Genomic DNA, 18028 nt, shown 5'->3' with positions numbered 1-18028 from the left:
AGTTTTATGGCTTACATTTATGCTGCCTTTATGTGCATTTTGGAGCTTCAAAGTGTTTGTGTGTGCGTGTTTTGCAGAAGTCATACACATCTAGGAAGCCACGAAGGTGAGTAATATATGATCAGAGAATTTTCTTTTTTGGGTGAACTATTTCTTTAAAATGAAGGTCAACGTTTCTGTCAGTTCTCTTGATTGACCACCAGACGGCAGCACAGCAGAACTTACCTCTTGACTGTTTAAGCACAGATGTACTGATGTTGAAACATAAACAAGCTTCAAATACTGTTGTGAATCTTTTAGGTTAAAACGAAAGACTTCTACCACACACAGAAGTGTCAAGAATGACTTCCTACCAAACTTAGTACATATATTCATTACATGGAGTATCCATCAAGCAAAAACAAATGTTGCTAAATAAAAGATTTTATTAGGGATGAACCAGGATGCTTAAATTTACGCAGTGCAAATTATGAGCATTTGTGTCAAGCAGCACTGCCAGACCCAACCGTTCTGGTTTATTGTACTTATGAAATGTATCAGACATATTTGAGAAAAAGAAAAAAAAATGTTGAGATATACAATGAAAATACACAAACTGCTGTTAAATCTTTAAAAGATTTTGATTACAGTCTGGGGACAAACTTATCATTGTACATAAAAAAAAATAAATAAATGTACCAGCTGTGTGGGACAGACCATTTAAAACTAGAAACTAAACCGTGTTAAAAAAAGAAGATGACGCATCAAGAACAAATAAATATTAGGGATCATGGTTGATTTAAAAAATCAAAAGGGCAAACAACCTAAATCTAAAGTGTCAATATTACAACTTTACAATGCTAATCAAAAAAAGACCAGTGGAAGCCCAATAAACAAACATGACTGCATATTATCTGTTAAAACAGGGTCTGACACTTCCCTTAATTTACATAATATTTCTGTATAGTAGCTGTATGTAGCTTTTATATATATATATATATATATATATATATATATATATATATATTTCTTATTTTCAAAATAACCATGATAAAATGGTATCCAAGGTTGAAAAACAGCCACGAGAAACCGAATGAGGGAAAAACAGAGCAAACATCAGCTCTAGCTGTCTCCAGAAATCCAAAAACAACGTTTTTGCCCTTTCCTTTCTTCCTAAAAAATGAAGAGATAAACAGTGTCTCAGAGGACACCCTGTTGCCAAATATAATGCAAACTAGACTTGGAGACTCTCAAAAACACTCTGTTAACATTCCGTCCTTCTCTGCACCACGAATATGGAACAACATTTAGTGATCGAGTCCTCACATATTCAAATCTGGATTCTGTGCTTCCTTGAGATACATTTCATTTATTCAACTTGTTTTGTTCCAATTCATGTCATAGTTACATTAATATTTGAACTCCAATAAAACGAAAATGAATGTTTTGAAGGGGCAGAAGTTGTAGCAGAATGACAAAACAAAATGTGTTTTGAGAACGAAAAAACAAAAACACCACAAAAGGTGTAAGATTAACTGAAACAATTAACAGAAAAGAAACATTCACATCGACATTGTGCTTTCAATTTTAAAGTCATTTGTGGGTGATTGGCAGGTAGTGTTCTACTCCCTCCAGCTGAGTGAAGCTTCTGCAGATAATCCAGAGAGATGCTGTGAGTGCGATCGAGAGTGTCTGAAAGAGCGACAATGAGAGACATGGCACAGAAATCAAGGCTGAAACTTCAGCACGAACAGCCGCCTTCACTGACCGGCTGCTCTGGAGACTTTTCCAATTTTATGTCGATCACTGAGGGAAAAAGGAATTAAGGAAACAGACAACTCTCTGAGAGACTTTATGTATGTAAATGCATACATATATATAAAGGATACTGTCCTCTCTGCTCTTGTCTTGTGTGCTCTCCATACCAGGAAGAGCAGCAGCTACCCGCCGGAACAACTAGTAGAGAGAGAGAGAAAAGAAAGGCCCACGGTCACACAAGGATTGAAAGCAGTGTAAAGTGGTTTGAGACAGTTTGCATTAAGAAAAGACATGTATGAAGCCATCTTCTATGAAGCCATCTTCTAAGAGGCCGTTCACATAAACATGTTTTTTGTCCATCTGTGCATTTTTTTCAATAGTTTTTCTATGTAAACATGCGCTAGATGGTCGTCTTTGACTGGTACGCCATGCACAGTCTCATGCACGAATGCCATATTTTTAAGACGCCTGGTAAAGTTAAAAGAACTTAAACTTTTGAAAACCTGTCTTGAGCTCGACACTGCGTCTCAAAAACGCAGCGCACACTGAAAAAAAAGCAAGAGTGTAATGGTCAAAGACATCCATCTACACCAGACCTGGGCAACTTATGGCCCTTGGGCCGGATCCGGCCCTCCACATGGTTTAAACTGGCCTACAGCTCATTTATCCTAAAAGCGTTTTTTTATTTTTTTTTGGCTATTTCAGTTATCTTACATTGGAACCTAACGCACATCCACAAGCATTTAACATGCTTTGGTTGCGAGGTAAAAGATGGAACCCTCCCCATTAAGAGATTTATACTTCCGCAAATTGGAAATATTCCACCTAATGTTATACTTATTTTGTGCAATCTGGCAACCAGCCAGGCATGCGAGTGGGCTCTTTGTTGCTCTTGCTTTCCCCTTTGAACAAATGTAACGATCTATAGTGCAATATTCTGCTCAAGGGAAAGATACAAGAACCAAATCAATGCAGAACATTGCATCTCAGAATGAATACAATGTGGCCCCCTATGCACTACTTCAAGCCCGATGTGTCACCTTTACCAAAATAGTTGCCCACCCCTGATCTACACGGTAAACCTGAATATTGTCATTACTGGTAAAATCAAGCTGTCTTAATTAAACATCACTTGAAATGTCTAGTTTAGGTTCATAACTTAAATATCTATGTTCCTTTTATGTATTTATCTTAAAAATCCATACACTTGAGATGTTAAGAGTTAATAAAATGGAGTACAGAATAGAGGCTGTGGGGAATACCCATAATCCCTTGTGCTTGAATTATTTAATTATGTTTCCTTGGTCAAAGGGAACATATAAGGAATTTCAATTATTGGTTTAAAGGATTTATAGATGTTGTTTTGTTGCAAATAGTTGTTTCACCATTGGGTGATCTGTGTCCCCTTTGGTCAAGTTGGACTCCATCTCAGTTATCCTTGTGTATGTGCAACTGAAGTACAGAAATTTGCATTTCTGCTGAGAATTAAGATTAATGAGTGAATCAATACAATTAAAAATAAGTAAAATAAGGCAAATCTGAGTTAATTCTACTTGCATCTAGTTAAAGGAATACATTCTCTCATCATTTACTTACCCTTATGCCATCAGAGAGGTGTATGACATTCATCTGCTAAACTCAAATTAAGATTTTTAGAAGAATTTCTTTTGATTGCACTTCATAAAAGTATAAAAGTAATCCATAAGACTCCACTGTTTAAACCAATATCTTCAGAAGTGATATGATAGGTGTGGGTGAGAAACAGATCACTTTTATATTCTTCTTCTTCTTGTTGTTTTTGATGATTCACATTCTTCGTGCATATCGCCCCCTACCAGGCAGTGAGAGAATTTCAAGCAAAAAGGACTTCAATATTGATCTGTTTCTCAACCACATCTATAATATCACTTTGGAAAATATGGATTAAAGCACTGGAGTCTTATGGATTATTTTTTATGATGCCTTAATGTGGTTTTTGGAGCATCAAAATTTCCATTCCATTGAGGAAACCAGTTTACTAAATCAACAGAGTAAAGTGAACTTATTAGGGTTTTCAGAGTAGCGCATATTTACATAGAAAAACAATGAAGACAAACAGAAAGCAGCATACCACTTAACATTTGGCATGCTTAAAATAGGCAGCAACTCCACACAATAGTGCCTCTCCCGCAAAATACACCTCAGAATCAACTCACAATTAAGTCTGACAGAGTTTGGCTTTAGCATGTTGCCAAGCTAAAAACATAATTTTCTAATAATAAAAACACACACAAAATATGTCAAATATGGGTTATTAGGTAAAATAGCAAATCTTTAATTAGAATGACTAGTTTTATTAAAAAATGTTTGGTATTGAAAGAAATACTAGCATATTTATAATAATAATAATTTCTCTCGATTCATTGTTATTTAACTATAATTTGGCCATAACACAGTATCTGAGAAGGCAGCATTATTTGGAACAGCCTTTGCATCAGGGGTGTGCTTCTGATGCCTTAAAATACTGTCTAGGTAGGCAGTTCTCCAGGTTCTGGAATAAAGCTTTTGGTCTTTTCACCTTCAATCTCATTGACACTCACCTGCTTGACGTTGTATCCTGCTTTAGCACTAGTTTCAATAAACATTACACTCAGTTCTTTGGCTTTCTTCTCTCCTTCCTCGATAGACACCTGTCTGCAGTGAACCAAAAATGTACAGGCTTACTTACTACCAATGTATCAAACAACAAACTACATCATACATTTCCTAAGCAAATCACAAAAAACTAATAAAAGGCAAACCTTTTATCTGCAAGATCTGTTTTGTTTCCCACCAGCATGATGATGACATCACTTCCTCTCTCTGTTCGGACATCATCGATCCATTTGGTAGTCTGCTGGAATGAGTTGACATCTGTCGGAGGGGATTTTAAAGACAGGTCATTTCAGACTGTTTAGGACGAGCCTCAGGAGGTCTACAGGGGAGATCTCCAGATCACAGATGGGGGATTTAAGTCTCAGGCAAAAGAACACAAGGATAAAGAAGAGGACAAAAAAAAAAAAACAGATTCTCAAGCTGGAAGCTTCTGTGCTTATGAAGGAATTTCACAGGAACTTGCTCTGCAGAAAAACCTCTCACTTACATCAACAACATTTCTGTCAAAAAAGTAAAAATATGACGACACTGTATTTTGCTTAGGTGGTTTAACCCTTGTGCGACCATAGAGACATTTTTGTCTTTTTCCATTTATGTTTTTTCGATCAGTTTGGCCGTGTTAATGCCAATGGTGTGTATTTTTGTGATAATTTTGATATTTCAACCTCAGTTCCTAAAATACATCTATAATACACTGTGTACACAAAATAGTTACACTCAGGACCTTCAGGACAAAAATTTCCTCATAGAAATCCATTAAAACAGCAAAAAAGCAATATTTGATCCCAGTGCCATTAAAGCATAAAATCATGAATTCTATGATTTTATGCTTTTGTTCCAGTGGCTTCAAAATGACAAATGTTTATATTTTCCACCAGATGGCACCATTTTTCTCATGTTAGACTATGGAGCAAATACGTGGTTTTTTTTTTTTACCAATTTTCTGTTTGCTGTATTATAGAGCACTGCAGGCCAATTGACTAAATGATGCAGCTAAAATTGTCTGGGTGTATTGTTGTGGATGTCAGAGTGTGTTCTGTATGTATGTATGTGTGTGTGTGTGAAAAACCAGTGACATTATGTAAATAAACTGGCATTTAAAAAGGTTAAAATCCTGAAAATGAATGAATATTTGGTAGTTATCATCAGGACTGATATTGGTTAAAAACAAAGTCAGTGAAAGTGGAAAATAACATTAATACATAATATTTTTATGGCAGTTTTTTGACACGGACATTTTTTGTCCTCTTTGTCCTGACAGTGAGGTAGTGTTTTATATATATACATATATATATATACATATATATTATTTTTTAAACTAACACTGACCAAAATATAATAATGCATCAAAATCAATGTTGTTGCTAATCATTGACATATCCCAGACTGTGATAATCAAAAAAAAAAAAGAAACTCCCCATAGCATTTGGAAAATATATTTTTCATAAAAAACAACAGTGGCATTATATAAACAAATTGGCATTTAAAGGGTTAAAATCCTGAAAATGAATGAATATTTGGTAGTTATGATCAGGACTGATGTTTGTTAAAACATTTACTCCTTGAAAGTGGAAAATAATATTAATGTATAATATTTTTATTGCAGATTTTTGATGTGGACATTTTTGTCCTCGAAGGGCCAAACTTTTTTTTTTACTGACGCACAAGGGTTAATGCAAGGACTATTCCACATATGTGTTGACACATTAAAAGAGCACTTTTGGGCATCCCAGATGAGCTTGTGATGACTGATTTTCCATTCAATGATGCTGTACGACACAGAATTTTTTTAGTAGATGTGTGATTGGATTCACTTCACTTCAGTGAGGGTCAGACCATCATAGGAATATTCTGGGATCAATACAAGTTAAGGTCAATCGACAGCATTTGAGGCCTAAATTTTGAAAACATGTCTTGAGCTCGACACTGTGTCTCAAAAATGCAGCGCACACTGAAAAAACAGCAAGAGTGTAATGGTCCAATTTTTTTTTACCTATTTCTCCTTTTCTATAAAAAAAAGTCAATAATCGAGGCTACAGCAAGGCACTGTTTCCAGAGTTATGTCGACTTGGCAACCTAGTAGTAAAATTGGATATAACTTTACCTAGAAAAAGTTAGCAAGCTATTATTTCATAGTAAAATCATGTTAACATGCATATCCTTTATGACTTGTGGTTATACTTTTGAAACCCAGTATAACCCAGATTAAACCTGGATTATTCCTTTAATCTATGCAACATTTCAATTCCTATTAAAGTTCCTTGCCAACTAGCAACTTGCTCAAATTTAATTTACTCGTCAAAGCCAACATTTATTCACATCTGGACTAAATACACTAAAACACACTGACCTATTTACCTCCTAAAAACACAGAAACTGCAAAGCAGCAGCACAACAAAAGCTCCTAGTCAGTTCTTAGCATTGACCTCAAATGCAAGGCAACAATCAAGAATGAAAAAAAAAAACAAGAAAAAGAAAAAATGAATACATTGAAATAGACAAGACAATGATGTGGGAAAAAGGAAATAACAAGACAAAGAAAAGAAAAAAAGACTGCATTGAGATGACAGACATCTTTCCTCCTCCATAAGATTTCCCGCTGAGGATCCACACTCACTTGTGATGTCATAGACTACCACGGCAACTGTAGAGTCCCGGATGTAGCTGGGAATCAGACTGCGGAAGCGCTCCTGTCCTGCTGTGTCCCAAAGCTGCAGCCGCACCTGGCCAAATATATTAGCACCAGAGATCCACCAAAGAGAGAGAGAGAGAGAGAAGGGGAAAGGGGAAGAGGTAAGAGGAGGGGACCTGGATGCATGGTGGGTCTCAGATACCTACTTGTGATGTCGTAAACTACAACAGCAGCGGCAGAGTCTCGGATGTAACTGGGAATGAGACTACGAAAACGCTCCTGTCCTGCTGTGTCCCAAAGCTGCAGCCTGATCTGTGTGAATGGAGAACAATCAAAAGAAAAGGAGGAGAATAAAGAATAAAAACGGAAAGAAAAAAGTGGAAAATTAAAAGTTCAAAAGAAGAAAAGGGATAAAAAAGGAACGGAAATGAAATATGAGAAATTAGAAAAAACAAAGTGGACTAAAAAGATTCTTCAGATGGCCTCAAGTTCGGGGTTAGGGTATGGATTCTGGTTAGGGTTAGGTTAAGATTATTACAATGGGTTATTAGGACTGCAGATCTTCAGGGTAAAACACTGACATTCAAAACAATTTCAGAAAAGTAACTTTTTACAGAAGGGAGTAAACAAATATGGAAGATATGAACAAATAACTAATGAGGGTTAGAGACAGAGGACACAGAGAAAGAGAGAGATCGAGACAGGGGCTGGGGCAGTGGACACAACAGGTTGGAAGAGGCACAAGGATTTCTCACTGTGCCATTTTTGTAGCGCAGACATACTATGATATACATCATAGATTTGTCCGCCGTGTGGTTTTTCAACAAAGCATAATATACATATTACTGAACAATGTTATAACAAATTTTAAAAACCCTCATATTGTGAGCTAAGCATCCCAGAGACATTGTAATGACATTTAAATGTTTGTGTGACTTAAACAATAGAAAATTTATTTCACACCATTTATAATTTCATGCACATAGTTTGTTTAAAACATTAAAAAGGCATGTACATGGGGCCTGGGTAACTCAGTGAGTATTGACGCTGACTAACACCCCTGGAGTCGTGAGTTCGAATCCAGGGTGTGCTGAGTGACTCCAGCCAGGTCTCCTAAGCAACCAAATTGGTCCGGTTGCAAGGGAGGGTAGAGTCACATGGGCTAACCTTCTTGAGGTCATGACTAGTGGTTCTCGCTCTCAATGGGGGCGTGGTAAGTTGTGCGTGGATCATGGAGAGTAGCATAAGCCTCCACATGCGTTGTCTCCACGGTGTCATGCACAATGAGCCACGTGATAAGATGCGCGGATTGACTGTCTCAGAAGCGGAGGCAACTGAGACTTGTCCTCCGCCACCCGGATTGAGGTGAGTAACCGCACCACCACAAGGACCTACTAAGCAGTGGGAATTGGGCATTCCAAATTGGGAGAAAAGGGGATAAAAAGAAAAAAAAAGCCATGTACATTTATTTTGTAGAATGAAAAGAATATAACAACTTACTGTTCTGTCCTCGAGATACATTGTTTTGGACAAGAAATCGATTCCTATCGTGGCCTAAAAATAAAAAAGCAAAAACGAAAATTCAATAACAAATAAAACTTAATAAGAAAGCCTTGACTGAAAGTTTAAACAAGTTTTAGGAACAGTCCATTTGAAGTGATCAAATAATTGTAAAGTTGGTTGCTTGACCATTTTTTATTTTCCCAATTCTTTATGTGTTGGTATTGCAAAACAACCAGTTTTTATTTTTTTTTATTTTACTCTGTTTAAACATGGTAGCCATCTTTGTGTCATGGCGCACAACAAATTTTGGTTATACAGATGTTAACGGAAACCTCAATATCTCAGCTCAGGATGGTCCCATCTCCATGGAACAAAAACTGATCTCAAGAGAACACTATAATGTACATTCACATATACAGTATAAACATTTTGCACATTCTTGTTCCTTAGACTTAGAACTTGGTAATGTAATAATGTAGTAGTCAAGATCGGTGAAATTTCCACTTTTAGGTTCAATTTATAATGGGAAGGGTCCGAGTCTCAGTCCTAAATTTCTTTTAGGGGGTACCTAGGTAAGTATAGTGTGCATGCAGAACATTTCAGGTTTGAGGTTTTTTTTTTTTCCCCCCTCACTCAGCAACCAGAACCAGATGCGTGTTAAGGTCTGGGCCAAATTGGTGGATATAGTTTAAAAGTTTAGGGATTAAAAAAAAAACTAAATAAAAACTAAACCATGTCTGGAGTGCTGCGGGTAACCGGTTTTATGATTATTTGCAATGTTTCTTATTATACAACAGCACTAATACAAAACATGCATATCATATCACAATCGAATGTCTTAGTGGACATATTTTTGGGGGATATGTGGATGCTAAGGGCAGCCCAATAAGAAAACTGATAAATAAGGTATATAATAACAGACGCTCCTATCTAGGGCATGACATCGCTTATGCGCATACTAAGTGATGTGTTTCAATGTAAACAGATTGCATCAAAAGTGCGTAAATGCAATATATTTTTGGGTACACAACATGTACCCTAGTTCAAGGCATCCAACTCTTTTTTTCTTCAACAGTTTATTAAAGCAGTCCGTTGTCTGTCAGACACCCCAACATAAATAAATGGCAACAGACTATACAATTACTGTCCACAACACCTTACAAATAAACCTGTGGACAATGCATATTAAAGGGAGCATTGCTTACAGCAGGCAATGTCAATAATTTTACTGACGAAAATGTACATTTATTGTCAAAAGCGATGAATTTGTACAGAAGCAATGCTTTAAATAATGAGGATGAAGCTTTTCAATGTTTATTCATTGATAGTAACTACATACAGTGCACTGTATGCTGTCAGCACACCTAAACATTACATAAAGTAGCATCTTTTAATTCATCACTTTAAAATCACCACAGCTAAAAAATATTAAACTTACTAGTTTGTTGTTGGACGACTAGTGGAGCATTCTTTCTCATTTGTAGAATGTGTTTCTTTCTATGACTTCTGTCTTAATAATCTACATCTGTCGTCTTCAGTCAGTCATTTAAATGCTCCCTAACAGCCAATTGAAGTAGCTTTTTTTGGTGGATAGTAGTCTGGTAGATTGCATTCCTCTGTTATATGTTGGTGTTTGTGTGTAGTAGCACCAGATTCATGTAAATCGAAAGTTCATGTTCAGTTCGAGATACATGGCTAAGCACCACGCAGCCACCATCTGTAACCATAGCAACAGCTCCAGTACCCACACAGGCACAAGTGTTTTCACATTTAGGCTAACAAAATCTTAGAAATAAATATTAGATAAATATATAATCGCAGTTAATAGTAAAAACGTATAATTGCGGCATCCCTAGTCTGGAGAATAAAGGTGATCTTAGCAACATAGTAAACACCCAAAGCACAACCTAAGAAATCTAAAAACCTCAGAAGAGTAAATGTAACAGAATGAAAAGCACTGCAGGAGATTCACTCACCTGGTAAGTGTTATCAAAACTGTCATACATAAATCTGGTGATCAATGACGTTTTTCCCACTGCAAAAGAATAAAAAAACAAACAATTGTATTCAGATATGAAGTGCATATTTATAAAAACATATCAACAAAACTGGCATACAGGTTGCAAAATCAATTTTACCAACGCATTTGAGCATCTATTCCATTTATATTGCATCTTCCAAAAAAAGCAGGAAGAATTGATTGTCCATCCAATTGTAATTTGTGTCTTTCTAGCACAGTCCATTTTATGTGTCCACCCTTTGAGCCGTTAGGTGACAACAGGCACAATGACATCCTAGCACTAGATTTCACAAGGAAATGAACTAACTAGCTAAAGGCATAAACCTGCCTAAAAACAAGCTGCAGATTCTGATTAGATTTGTTCTTGTTGTATGATTCAATCTGCCAGTACGCAAATGTTAATAGACAAAACTAAAAACTGAAAATAGACCAATGTCTATGTAAATGAATGCAAATAGTTTGGATATTTGTTTATGAATGTTTATTTCCCATTAAAATTTTCCAAAATCCAAGAAAAGCCCAAATAACTTTTACTCGTGTCTAGACGTGATCCCCGTGATCTTTGTTTATGCTTTCTTCTGAGTGCTGTTTTACTCAGACTCTGTAGAGTGCCCGTCATGCTGTTCAATTCTATAAAACACAGCTCATCGTTTTCACTACTATATAACAAGATTGACAGTCCACCTGTGTCTGGGCCGAAAATTAATTAGTCCTGTCTCGACATGAAAAGAGAATGGAGCTTAAGCTTAATGGAATGAGAACAGTTCTTCATTTTGACTGTTAGTGGTAGCCAATAGTCTGTGTTAATGTTTACTTCATTCTATTAATAGCAAGTGGGTTCTGAATACTTCAGGCTACAGTCTATTGGATTAAAGATGTGGCAAGACTGGTGATTCAGTGGTAAACATCTATAATGCATCTTATACAAATGTGTGTTTTTCCTCATAGAAATGACAGCAACTCAAGCTGCACTCTTCTAAGTGTTGAAATAGGAGTTTAATCATTGGAAGATGCATAAAATACCAGCACATCAGCAAAACTATTTTGAGTCAAACATGAGAATATCAGGTTTATAAAGGAGGGATAAAATACACTGTGAAATGATTAAGACATGTATCTCAATCTTAAAGTATTATAGGTAAAGCAGCAGCATCTGAGGATATTGCTGCCATAACAATACAGACTTTACGGCAACAGAACATAAATAGACCCCCCACCCACACACATTATCAGAAACACACACTTTGCCATTCCAGTACAAATACACACTTAAGCAACACAAGCTCACAGATATACACTGGCACAAAAAATAAATGAATTAACTTACATACTTACTTACTCACTCACTCACGAAGAAAGACTAAAGACAGGAATAAATAGACGGGACGCTAATGGACAAGTTGGTTCTGTTCGGGACTCACCGCTCTGTTCTCCCAGAAACACCAGCTTGAATTTGCGTAGCGGGTTGCCGAAATCTCCTGCTGCAGACATGCTGCCGGTTCCGCTGGCCCTAATGAGGGTGTGAATGTAATGCTATGACTATTAAAATGTTCCAACCAAAAAAAAAAACAAAGGCGTTTAAATCCAAGTTTCTGTTATTCGATTCTGTTTCAGAGTCCCAGCCGCCCCTTCAGGCCCAGTTCTACTCAGCAACCTAACTTGACACTTACAGAGCCGTGATTGGCAGCTGAGCTCAGCTTATAAAATTACAGTCAGAAAAATGCGTCTATTCAGCAGAACTATCTGTCGAGTTTAATTATGTATGTACGCCACCGAGAAGTATATTTATTTATCTACTATCTCAGAACCTTTACGATTTAATCTGTGATAATGAGATTTCACACAATGTTTCTGTATATAGGCCTATTCGATCACATTTCCTGTGATATTCATGTTCATTTTAACTACTATTAGTTGTTTAAAAAAAATATTCACAAATATATTAAATGTGTTTTGAGTATTAAAAATGTGTTTTGGTTGTGGAAAACATTAATAATGTAACTATCAGTACAAACGGAATCTTGTCCATATGTAGAAAGTGGGCGGGACATAATCAAGTTAGATTGAGCTCTACAAGCGCCACGTCACGTTCTCTAACGTCACTGCCCTGTATCGCCACGTTCCGTTAACCCTTGAACTGAATTAAAAAGGCACAGTGTAGAGTGCGAGGATTAAATCTAGCGAGATTTTGCCAAAGGTTTTTAAGCATAAGCATTTTTAAGTGTTTGTTATTCTTAATTTCAATGCAAAATATTAGTTGTTGACATTTAAATATAAGTATAAATATAGTAGCTAGTGACCATTGTTGGGTAAGTTACTTTGGGTAACATTACTTTACAAATTACTCTGTCCGATTGCATTACTTATTACTTATTACTTTCTAAAACCCTTATCAACCTAACAAGATGAAAAATATAAGGATAGACATGAAACTGTCCTTTTAGTTCTTTCAAATAAATAATATAAAATCAAATAAATTATTCATGAACTGGCCAAAGAATTTAAGAGGGCACCATTAAATTAGAAAACGTGTATTTTAACATTAGATTTTAAATTTCGATTTTAAATTCACTATTATTTTATATAGAATTGTTCTATAGTCTAAATAGTATTTAACACAATAACTGTAATTAGATTAATGAAAAATAAAGAGTAATTTAGTTAATTATTTAGTAATGCATTACACCCAACACTGGTATACTGACGATATTAATATAGATTTAGTATCATATCCAAAAACATTTAAAATGTGTGTTTTCTGTCTGTTGTGAAGTCTTTAATGGTTCTATAGTTTACTTCATTCTCAAAAATGCCTATGCGATTTATGGTTAATATTTCTGATGTGGCATTTCAGACCAGCAGGTGGCAGTAATGCAAAATGCAGTAAAAATGAGTGCAGTACATGCGCTTCCCTTTGATACATATTTATGATTTTTGCTACGTTTCCTTTGAACTTTACCGTTGAATTAAAATCTCAACGTTTAACAATGAACCAATTATTGAATACAGTATGGTATGACATCTTTAATCGCTGGTTTGTTGCAGTGTAGCATTTGTTTTCGACGTATGTTGTAGGCCTACAGCGCATGATTGAGTATATTTTTTAGTCTTTTCAGATGTATCAATGTTCTTCTGCCTCCAGGTTTTATGTTTTCAGAACACACGGACACTGTTGGGCGCAGCATTGTCGCTCCAGTGGGTGTTAGATTATATTGCATTGTCATTTATGTGGTACACTGATATATTAAAATCATAAACGTAATTTAATGTTTGTTCCTGTTGTCACAGAACTGAGGTTTTAACGACACAGATGCCTTGGTGTAAGAGCAATTAAACTTATTTATAATCTGTTCAATATAATCTATAATTCACTTTCATTGATCTAATGATGTTTCTGGGTCAACACAGGTGTCTTGTCTAGACAGATCAATGCCCACGCATGATATTGGGAAATACAGACATCTTCTAAAAATATAAAGGTTTTATCTGTGCAGTCAAGATGTTGGTTATACAAAATGCTTTTGTGCAAATTCAGAGACTAACATAACTATTATTTTCATTCAGCCAATGAAGGACAAAATTCAGATGAAACAGATCAAAGCAGCAACAGGCACAAAGTTTGGTGTGGTTAATGGGCATTTCAGTATGTGATATGACTCTAGTGGAACATTACTCCCAATACATCCACAATTTATGCCATTACTTGGAAATCGGAGTCAATGAAAGGTTGGTGGGATGGAGAACATTTCTCAAAATATTTTATGCCTAATTCAAAAGCATTGCAATTTTAATTGCTCATTAAAAAGATACATCAATTCAATGAATATCCTGTGAACTATTCTATAAGTAAATGGGAGTATTAATTACCTGTCATTTGCATGAATAAGCTATGCCCTGCATAGCAAAAGGCACCAAGGTCATGGTGATGCAGGACCAAGATGTATATACACAGTGCATCCAGAAAGTATTTGCAGCACTTCACTTTCCAAATTTTCTCATGTTACAGCCTTATGCCAATATTTATTAAATTCATTATTTTCCTCAATTCTACAAACAATACCCCATAATGACAATATGAAAGAAGTTTGGAGATCTTTGGAAATGTATAAAAAACACACACACACACACACACACACACACACACACACACACACACACACACACACACACTTGAAGCACCTTTGGCATTAATTACAGCCTCATGTCTTTTTGTGTATGATGCTACAAGCTTGACACACCTATTTTTGGGCGGTTTCTCCCATTCTTTGCAGGACCTCTCAAGCTCCATCAGGTTGGATGGGGAGTGTCAGTGCACAGCCATTTTCAGATCTCCACAGAAATGTTCAATCGGGTTCAAGTCTGGGCTCTGGCTGGGCCACTCAAGGACATTCACAGAGTTGTCCCTTAGCCACTCATTTGTTACCTTGGCTGTGTGCTTGGGGTCCTTGTCCTGTTGGAATTTGAACCTTCACCCCAGTCTGAGGTTCAGAGCACTCTGGAGCAGGTTTTCATCAAGGATGTCTCTGTACATTGCTGCATTCATCTTTCCCTCAATCCTGTTTCCCAGTTCCTGCCACTGAAAAACATTCCCAAAGCATGATGCTGCCACCACCATGCTTCACTGTAGGATGTTATTGGCCAGGTGATGAGCAGTGCCTGGTTTCCTCAAGACATGACACTTGCTATTCACACCAAAGATTTCAATCTTTGTTTCATCAGACCAGAGAATTTTGTTTCTCATGGTCTGAGAGTCCTTCAGGTGCCATTTGGCAAACTCCAGGTGGGCTGTCATGTGCCTTTGAATGAGGAGTGGCTTCCGTCTGGCCACTCTACCATACAGGCCTGATTGGTGGAGTGCTGTAGAGATGGTTGTTCTTCTGGAAGGTTCTCCTCTTCTCCACAGAGAAACACTGGAGCTCTGTCAGAGTAACCATCGGGTTCTTGGTCACCTCCCTGACTAAGGCCATTCTCCCCCGATCACTCAGATTGGCCAGGTGGCCAGCTCTAGGAAGAGTCCTGGTGCTTCCAAACTTCTTCCATTTACAGATGATACTGTGCTCATTAGGACCTTTAATGCTGCTTTTCTGTACCCTTCCCCAGATCTGTGCCTCAATACAATCCTGTCTCAGAGCTCTTCAGACAATTCCTTGGACTTCATGGTTTGTGCTCTGACATGCACTGTTAACTGTGGGACCTTATATAGACAGCTGTGTGCCTTTCCAAATCATGTCCAATCAACTGAATTTACCACAGGTGGACTCCAATCAAGTTGTAGAAACATCTCAAGGATGATCAGTGGAAACAGGATGCACCTGAGCTCAATTTTGAATGTCATGGCAAAGGCTGTGAATACTTATGTACATGTGATTTTGTTTGTTTTTTATTTGTAATAAATTTGCAAAGATTTCAAACAAGCTTCTTTCACATTGTCATTATGGGGTATTATTTGTAGAATTTTGAGGAAAATAATGAATTTAATCTATTTTGGAATAAAGGCTGTAACATAACAAAATGTGGAAAAAGTGAAGCACTTTGAATACTTTCCGGATGTACTGTAGATGGAGTTTTAAAAACCCTTGAATGTATTGTTCAGGTAGAGTAAATGTAAGAGCTTTGAGCTTGGTCACGTTAAAGTATATAAATGTATGATTTAATAAGATTTATGTGTTCAGGTTTTCTAATCTACATGAACACTTTATTGGTGGCATTTTTATGCTCTGGTTAGATCAGTGAAATTAAGGCAATACGTTGTCCTATATTTATGGAGGTTATTCTGAAGAATCAGCCTGAGGGAGAGAAGCTATGTGTGAAGCAGGTCAGAAAAAAGATCTTACCTTACCATCATTTCACTGTAGAATGTACTTTCCAGGCCATATAAATGTGTATATTTAGTCCTTAAATCTATGTGTGTACTAAGTCTCATATTTCCTCTAACATCAAGCTGATATTTATTTCTTGTCTGTCTGGCTGAATTAATGATATCTTGTAAAATGTCCTGTGGAAATGTTGAGATTTATTTTGACAATGTGTTTTTTTATTATAAAAGTGATCACAAACTTTTACACATTTATTACTTTAGCAGACTTTTCTACAGGGTTTCCTGTAATAAATCTCTGATGCAATAAAACTAATATCTGGTCATTTTTTCTTCTGATAAGTTTACAGGACGAGAAAGCTGGGTTATTGTTGCTTTAATGAATGGTCTTTTGTATGTTTTTTTAAGTCGAAATTAAATCTGATAAGTATGAAATGTCCTGGTGCTTTGAAGAATCACAGCTCTGATTAGTAATTGCCTATCTGTCAACTTACTGGGCTTCCACAGATTTCTTCACCAAAGATGGTAATGAGGTAACCACAGCTTTAGAGAGCTTGCATGGACAAAAGAAAAAAAAACAAGATCCACCAATGGAGACCTTCATTTAGCCTTGGAGGACCATTAATATGGATGAACCAAAACATTAGGATAGCTTAAAGGGTAAGTACTGTGGAAAAGGGTATGTTAAAAATCAAAAGGACTCAATTTCACAGCCAAGTATGAGAAAATAATTTCAGCAAGAAAACATGTTTAATGCAGGCCATGATGAATAAAAGGATGACACACGTTCAGCATAAGACAACATTTTAACCTTCACTGTGAACGCAGGATGGAATGAAGGGACATTGATCAAAATTCCAAAAGAGTGGAGGACCAGGCATGACGGAACACATTTGTAACAATATCATTTTGTGATGTGGCTCTATTTTGTAGATTGCCGTTTAGCATAGTCAGTAAGCTGTGTAAGCCGCGCACGTTTGTCTGGCGGAATGATGACTTGTATCACAAAGCACATAACTCTCTTGAAAAGGTGGAGGAACTTCAGCACAAAGTTGTAACTGGAATACAAACGCATTAAAACTATTATTTAACATGTGATCGCTGTACTGGACCAGCATTTTTATAGTTCTGTGATTAAAAATTTGAATCCTGCTCTAAAATCACTTTAGATTCTTTATTTGAATACATTTAAATGACATTTCATGTTAGGTGTTTAATTTTTGTTTAATGTCTTTTAAACACTGCATTTTTGCAACGCTACAGGTCTTGACCGGTTTCTCAGTACAAGTTGAGACGCTAGATGGCAGGCTTCTTAACATCTCTATTAACAGTATTGTACAGGGAGTAATGCACTTGTTTGGCTCAATAAATTATTGCTGGTCTGTGGGGTGGTACTCTCTGAAATTGTGTAAAAGCAGTTTACACTTGTTTTACTATTGGGATCTTGTTTGTTGCTGCACAGCAACAAAGGTCATCATTTTGTAAGGGTGTTTTCCTTTTTAAATTTATGCAACAGCCCTCAGTACACCAAAGATGTGATGTAGGTTGTTGGCGAGAGGCATTCCCTATCCAGATGAGTTCATTACGCATTTCCCAGAGAATTTCTCAGCGAAGAAGAAACTGCATCTAAAGCAGGCTCTTTGGTCAAAATTTGAGACTACTTAAATTTGACTATTCATCAAAAGGC

At 36.5% G+C, this 18028-nt stretch overlaps 1 protein-coding gene and 1 pseudogene across 2 annotated transcripts; one reads left to right on the top strand and one right to left on the bottom strand.

Moving 5' to 3' along the window:
- Positions 1 to 377: 377 nt before the first annotated feature.
- LOC127635854 (ras-related protein Rab-6A) lies at positions 378 to 12186 on the bottom strand. Of its 2 annotated transcripts, none has more exons than XM_052116099.1 (8): positions 11948 to 12186; positions 10483 to 10541; positions 8504 to 8557; positions 7210 to 7315; positions 4518 to 4629; positions 4317 to 4410; positions 1869 to 1935; positions 378 to 1785 (listed from the first exon to the last, which is right to left on the bottom strand). In XM_052116099.1, exons 1-8 carry the CDS (start codon positions 12015 to 12017, stop codon positions 1721 to 1723), a joined length of 627 nt encoding a protein of 208 aa, XP_051972059.1. In that variant the 5' UTR covers positions 12018 to 12186; the 3' UTR covers positions 378 to 1720. The 2 variants fall into 2 exon arrangements, with proteins under 2 accessions (XP_051972059.1, XP_051972058.1); XM_052116098.1 differs by lacking the exon at positions 7210 to 7315 and adding an exon at positions 6989 to 7094 and having other exon boundaries at positions 379 to 1785.
- Positions 12187 to 16287: 4101 nt separating this feature from the next.
- LOC127635754 (dnaJ homolog subfamily B member 13-like) lies at positions 16288 to 17983 on the top strand (annotated as a pseudogene).
- Positions 17984 to 18028: the final 45 nt, after the last annotated feature.

This window comes from Xyrauchen texanus, chromosome 43, assembly GCF_025860055.1.
Source record: "Xyrauchen texanus isolate HMW12.3.18 chromosome 43, RBS_HiC_50CHRs, whole genome shotgun sequence".
NCBI lineage: Eukaryota > Metazoa > Chordata > Actinopteri > Cypriniformes > Catostomidae > Xyrauchen > Xyrauchen texanus.
This window is presented reverse-complemented; position numbering and strand designations above follow the sequence as displayed.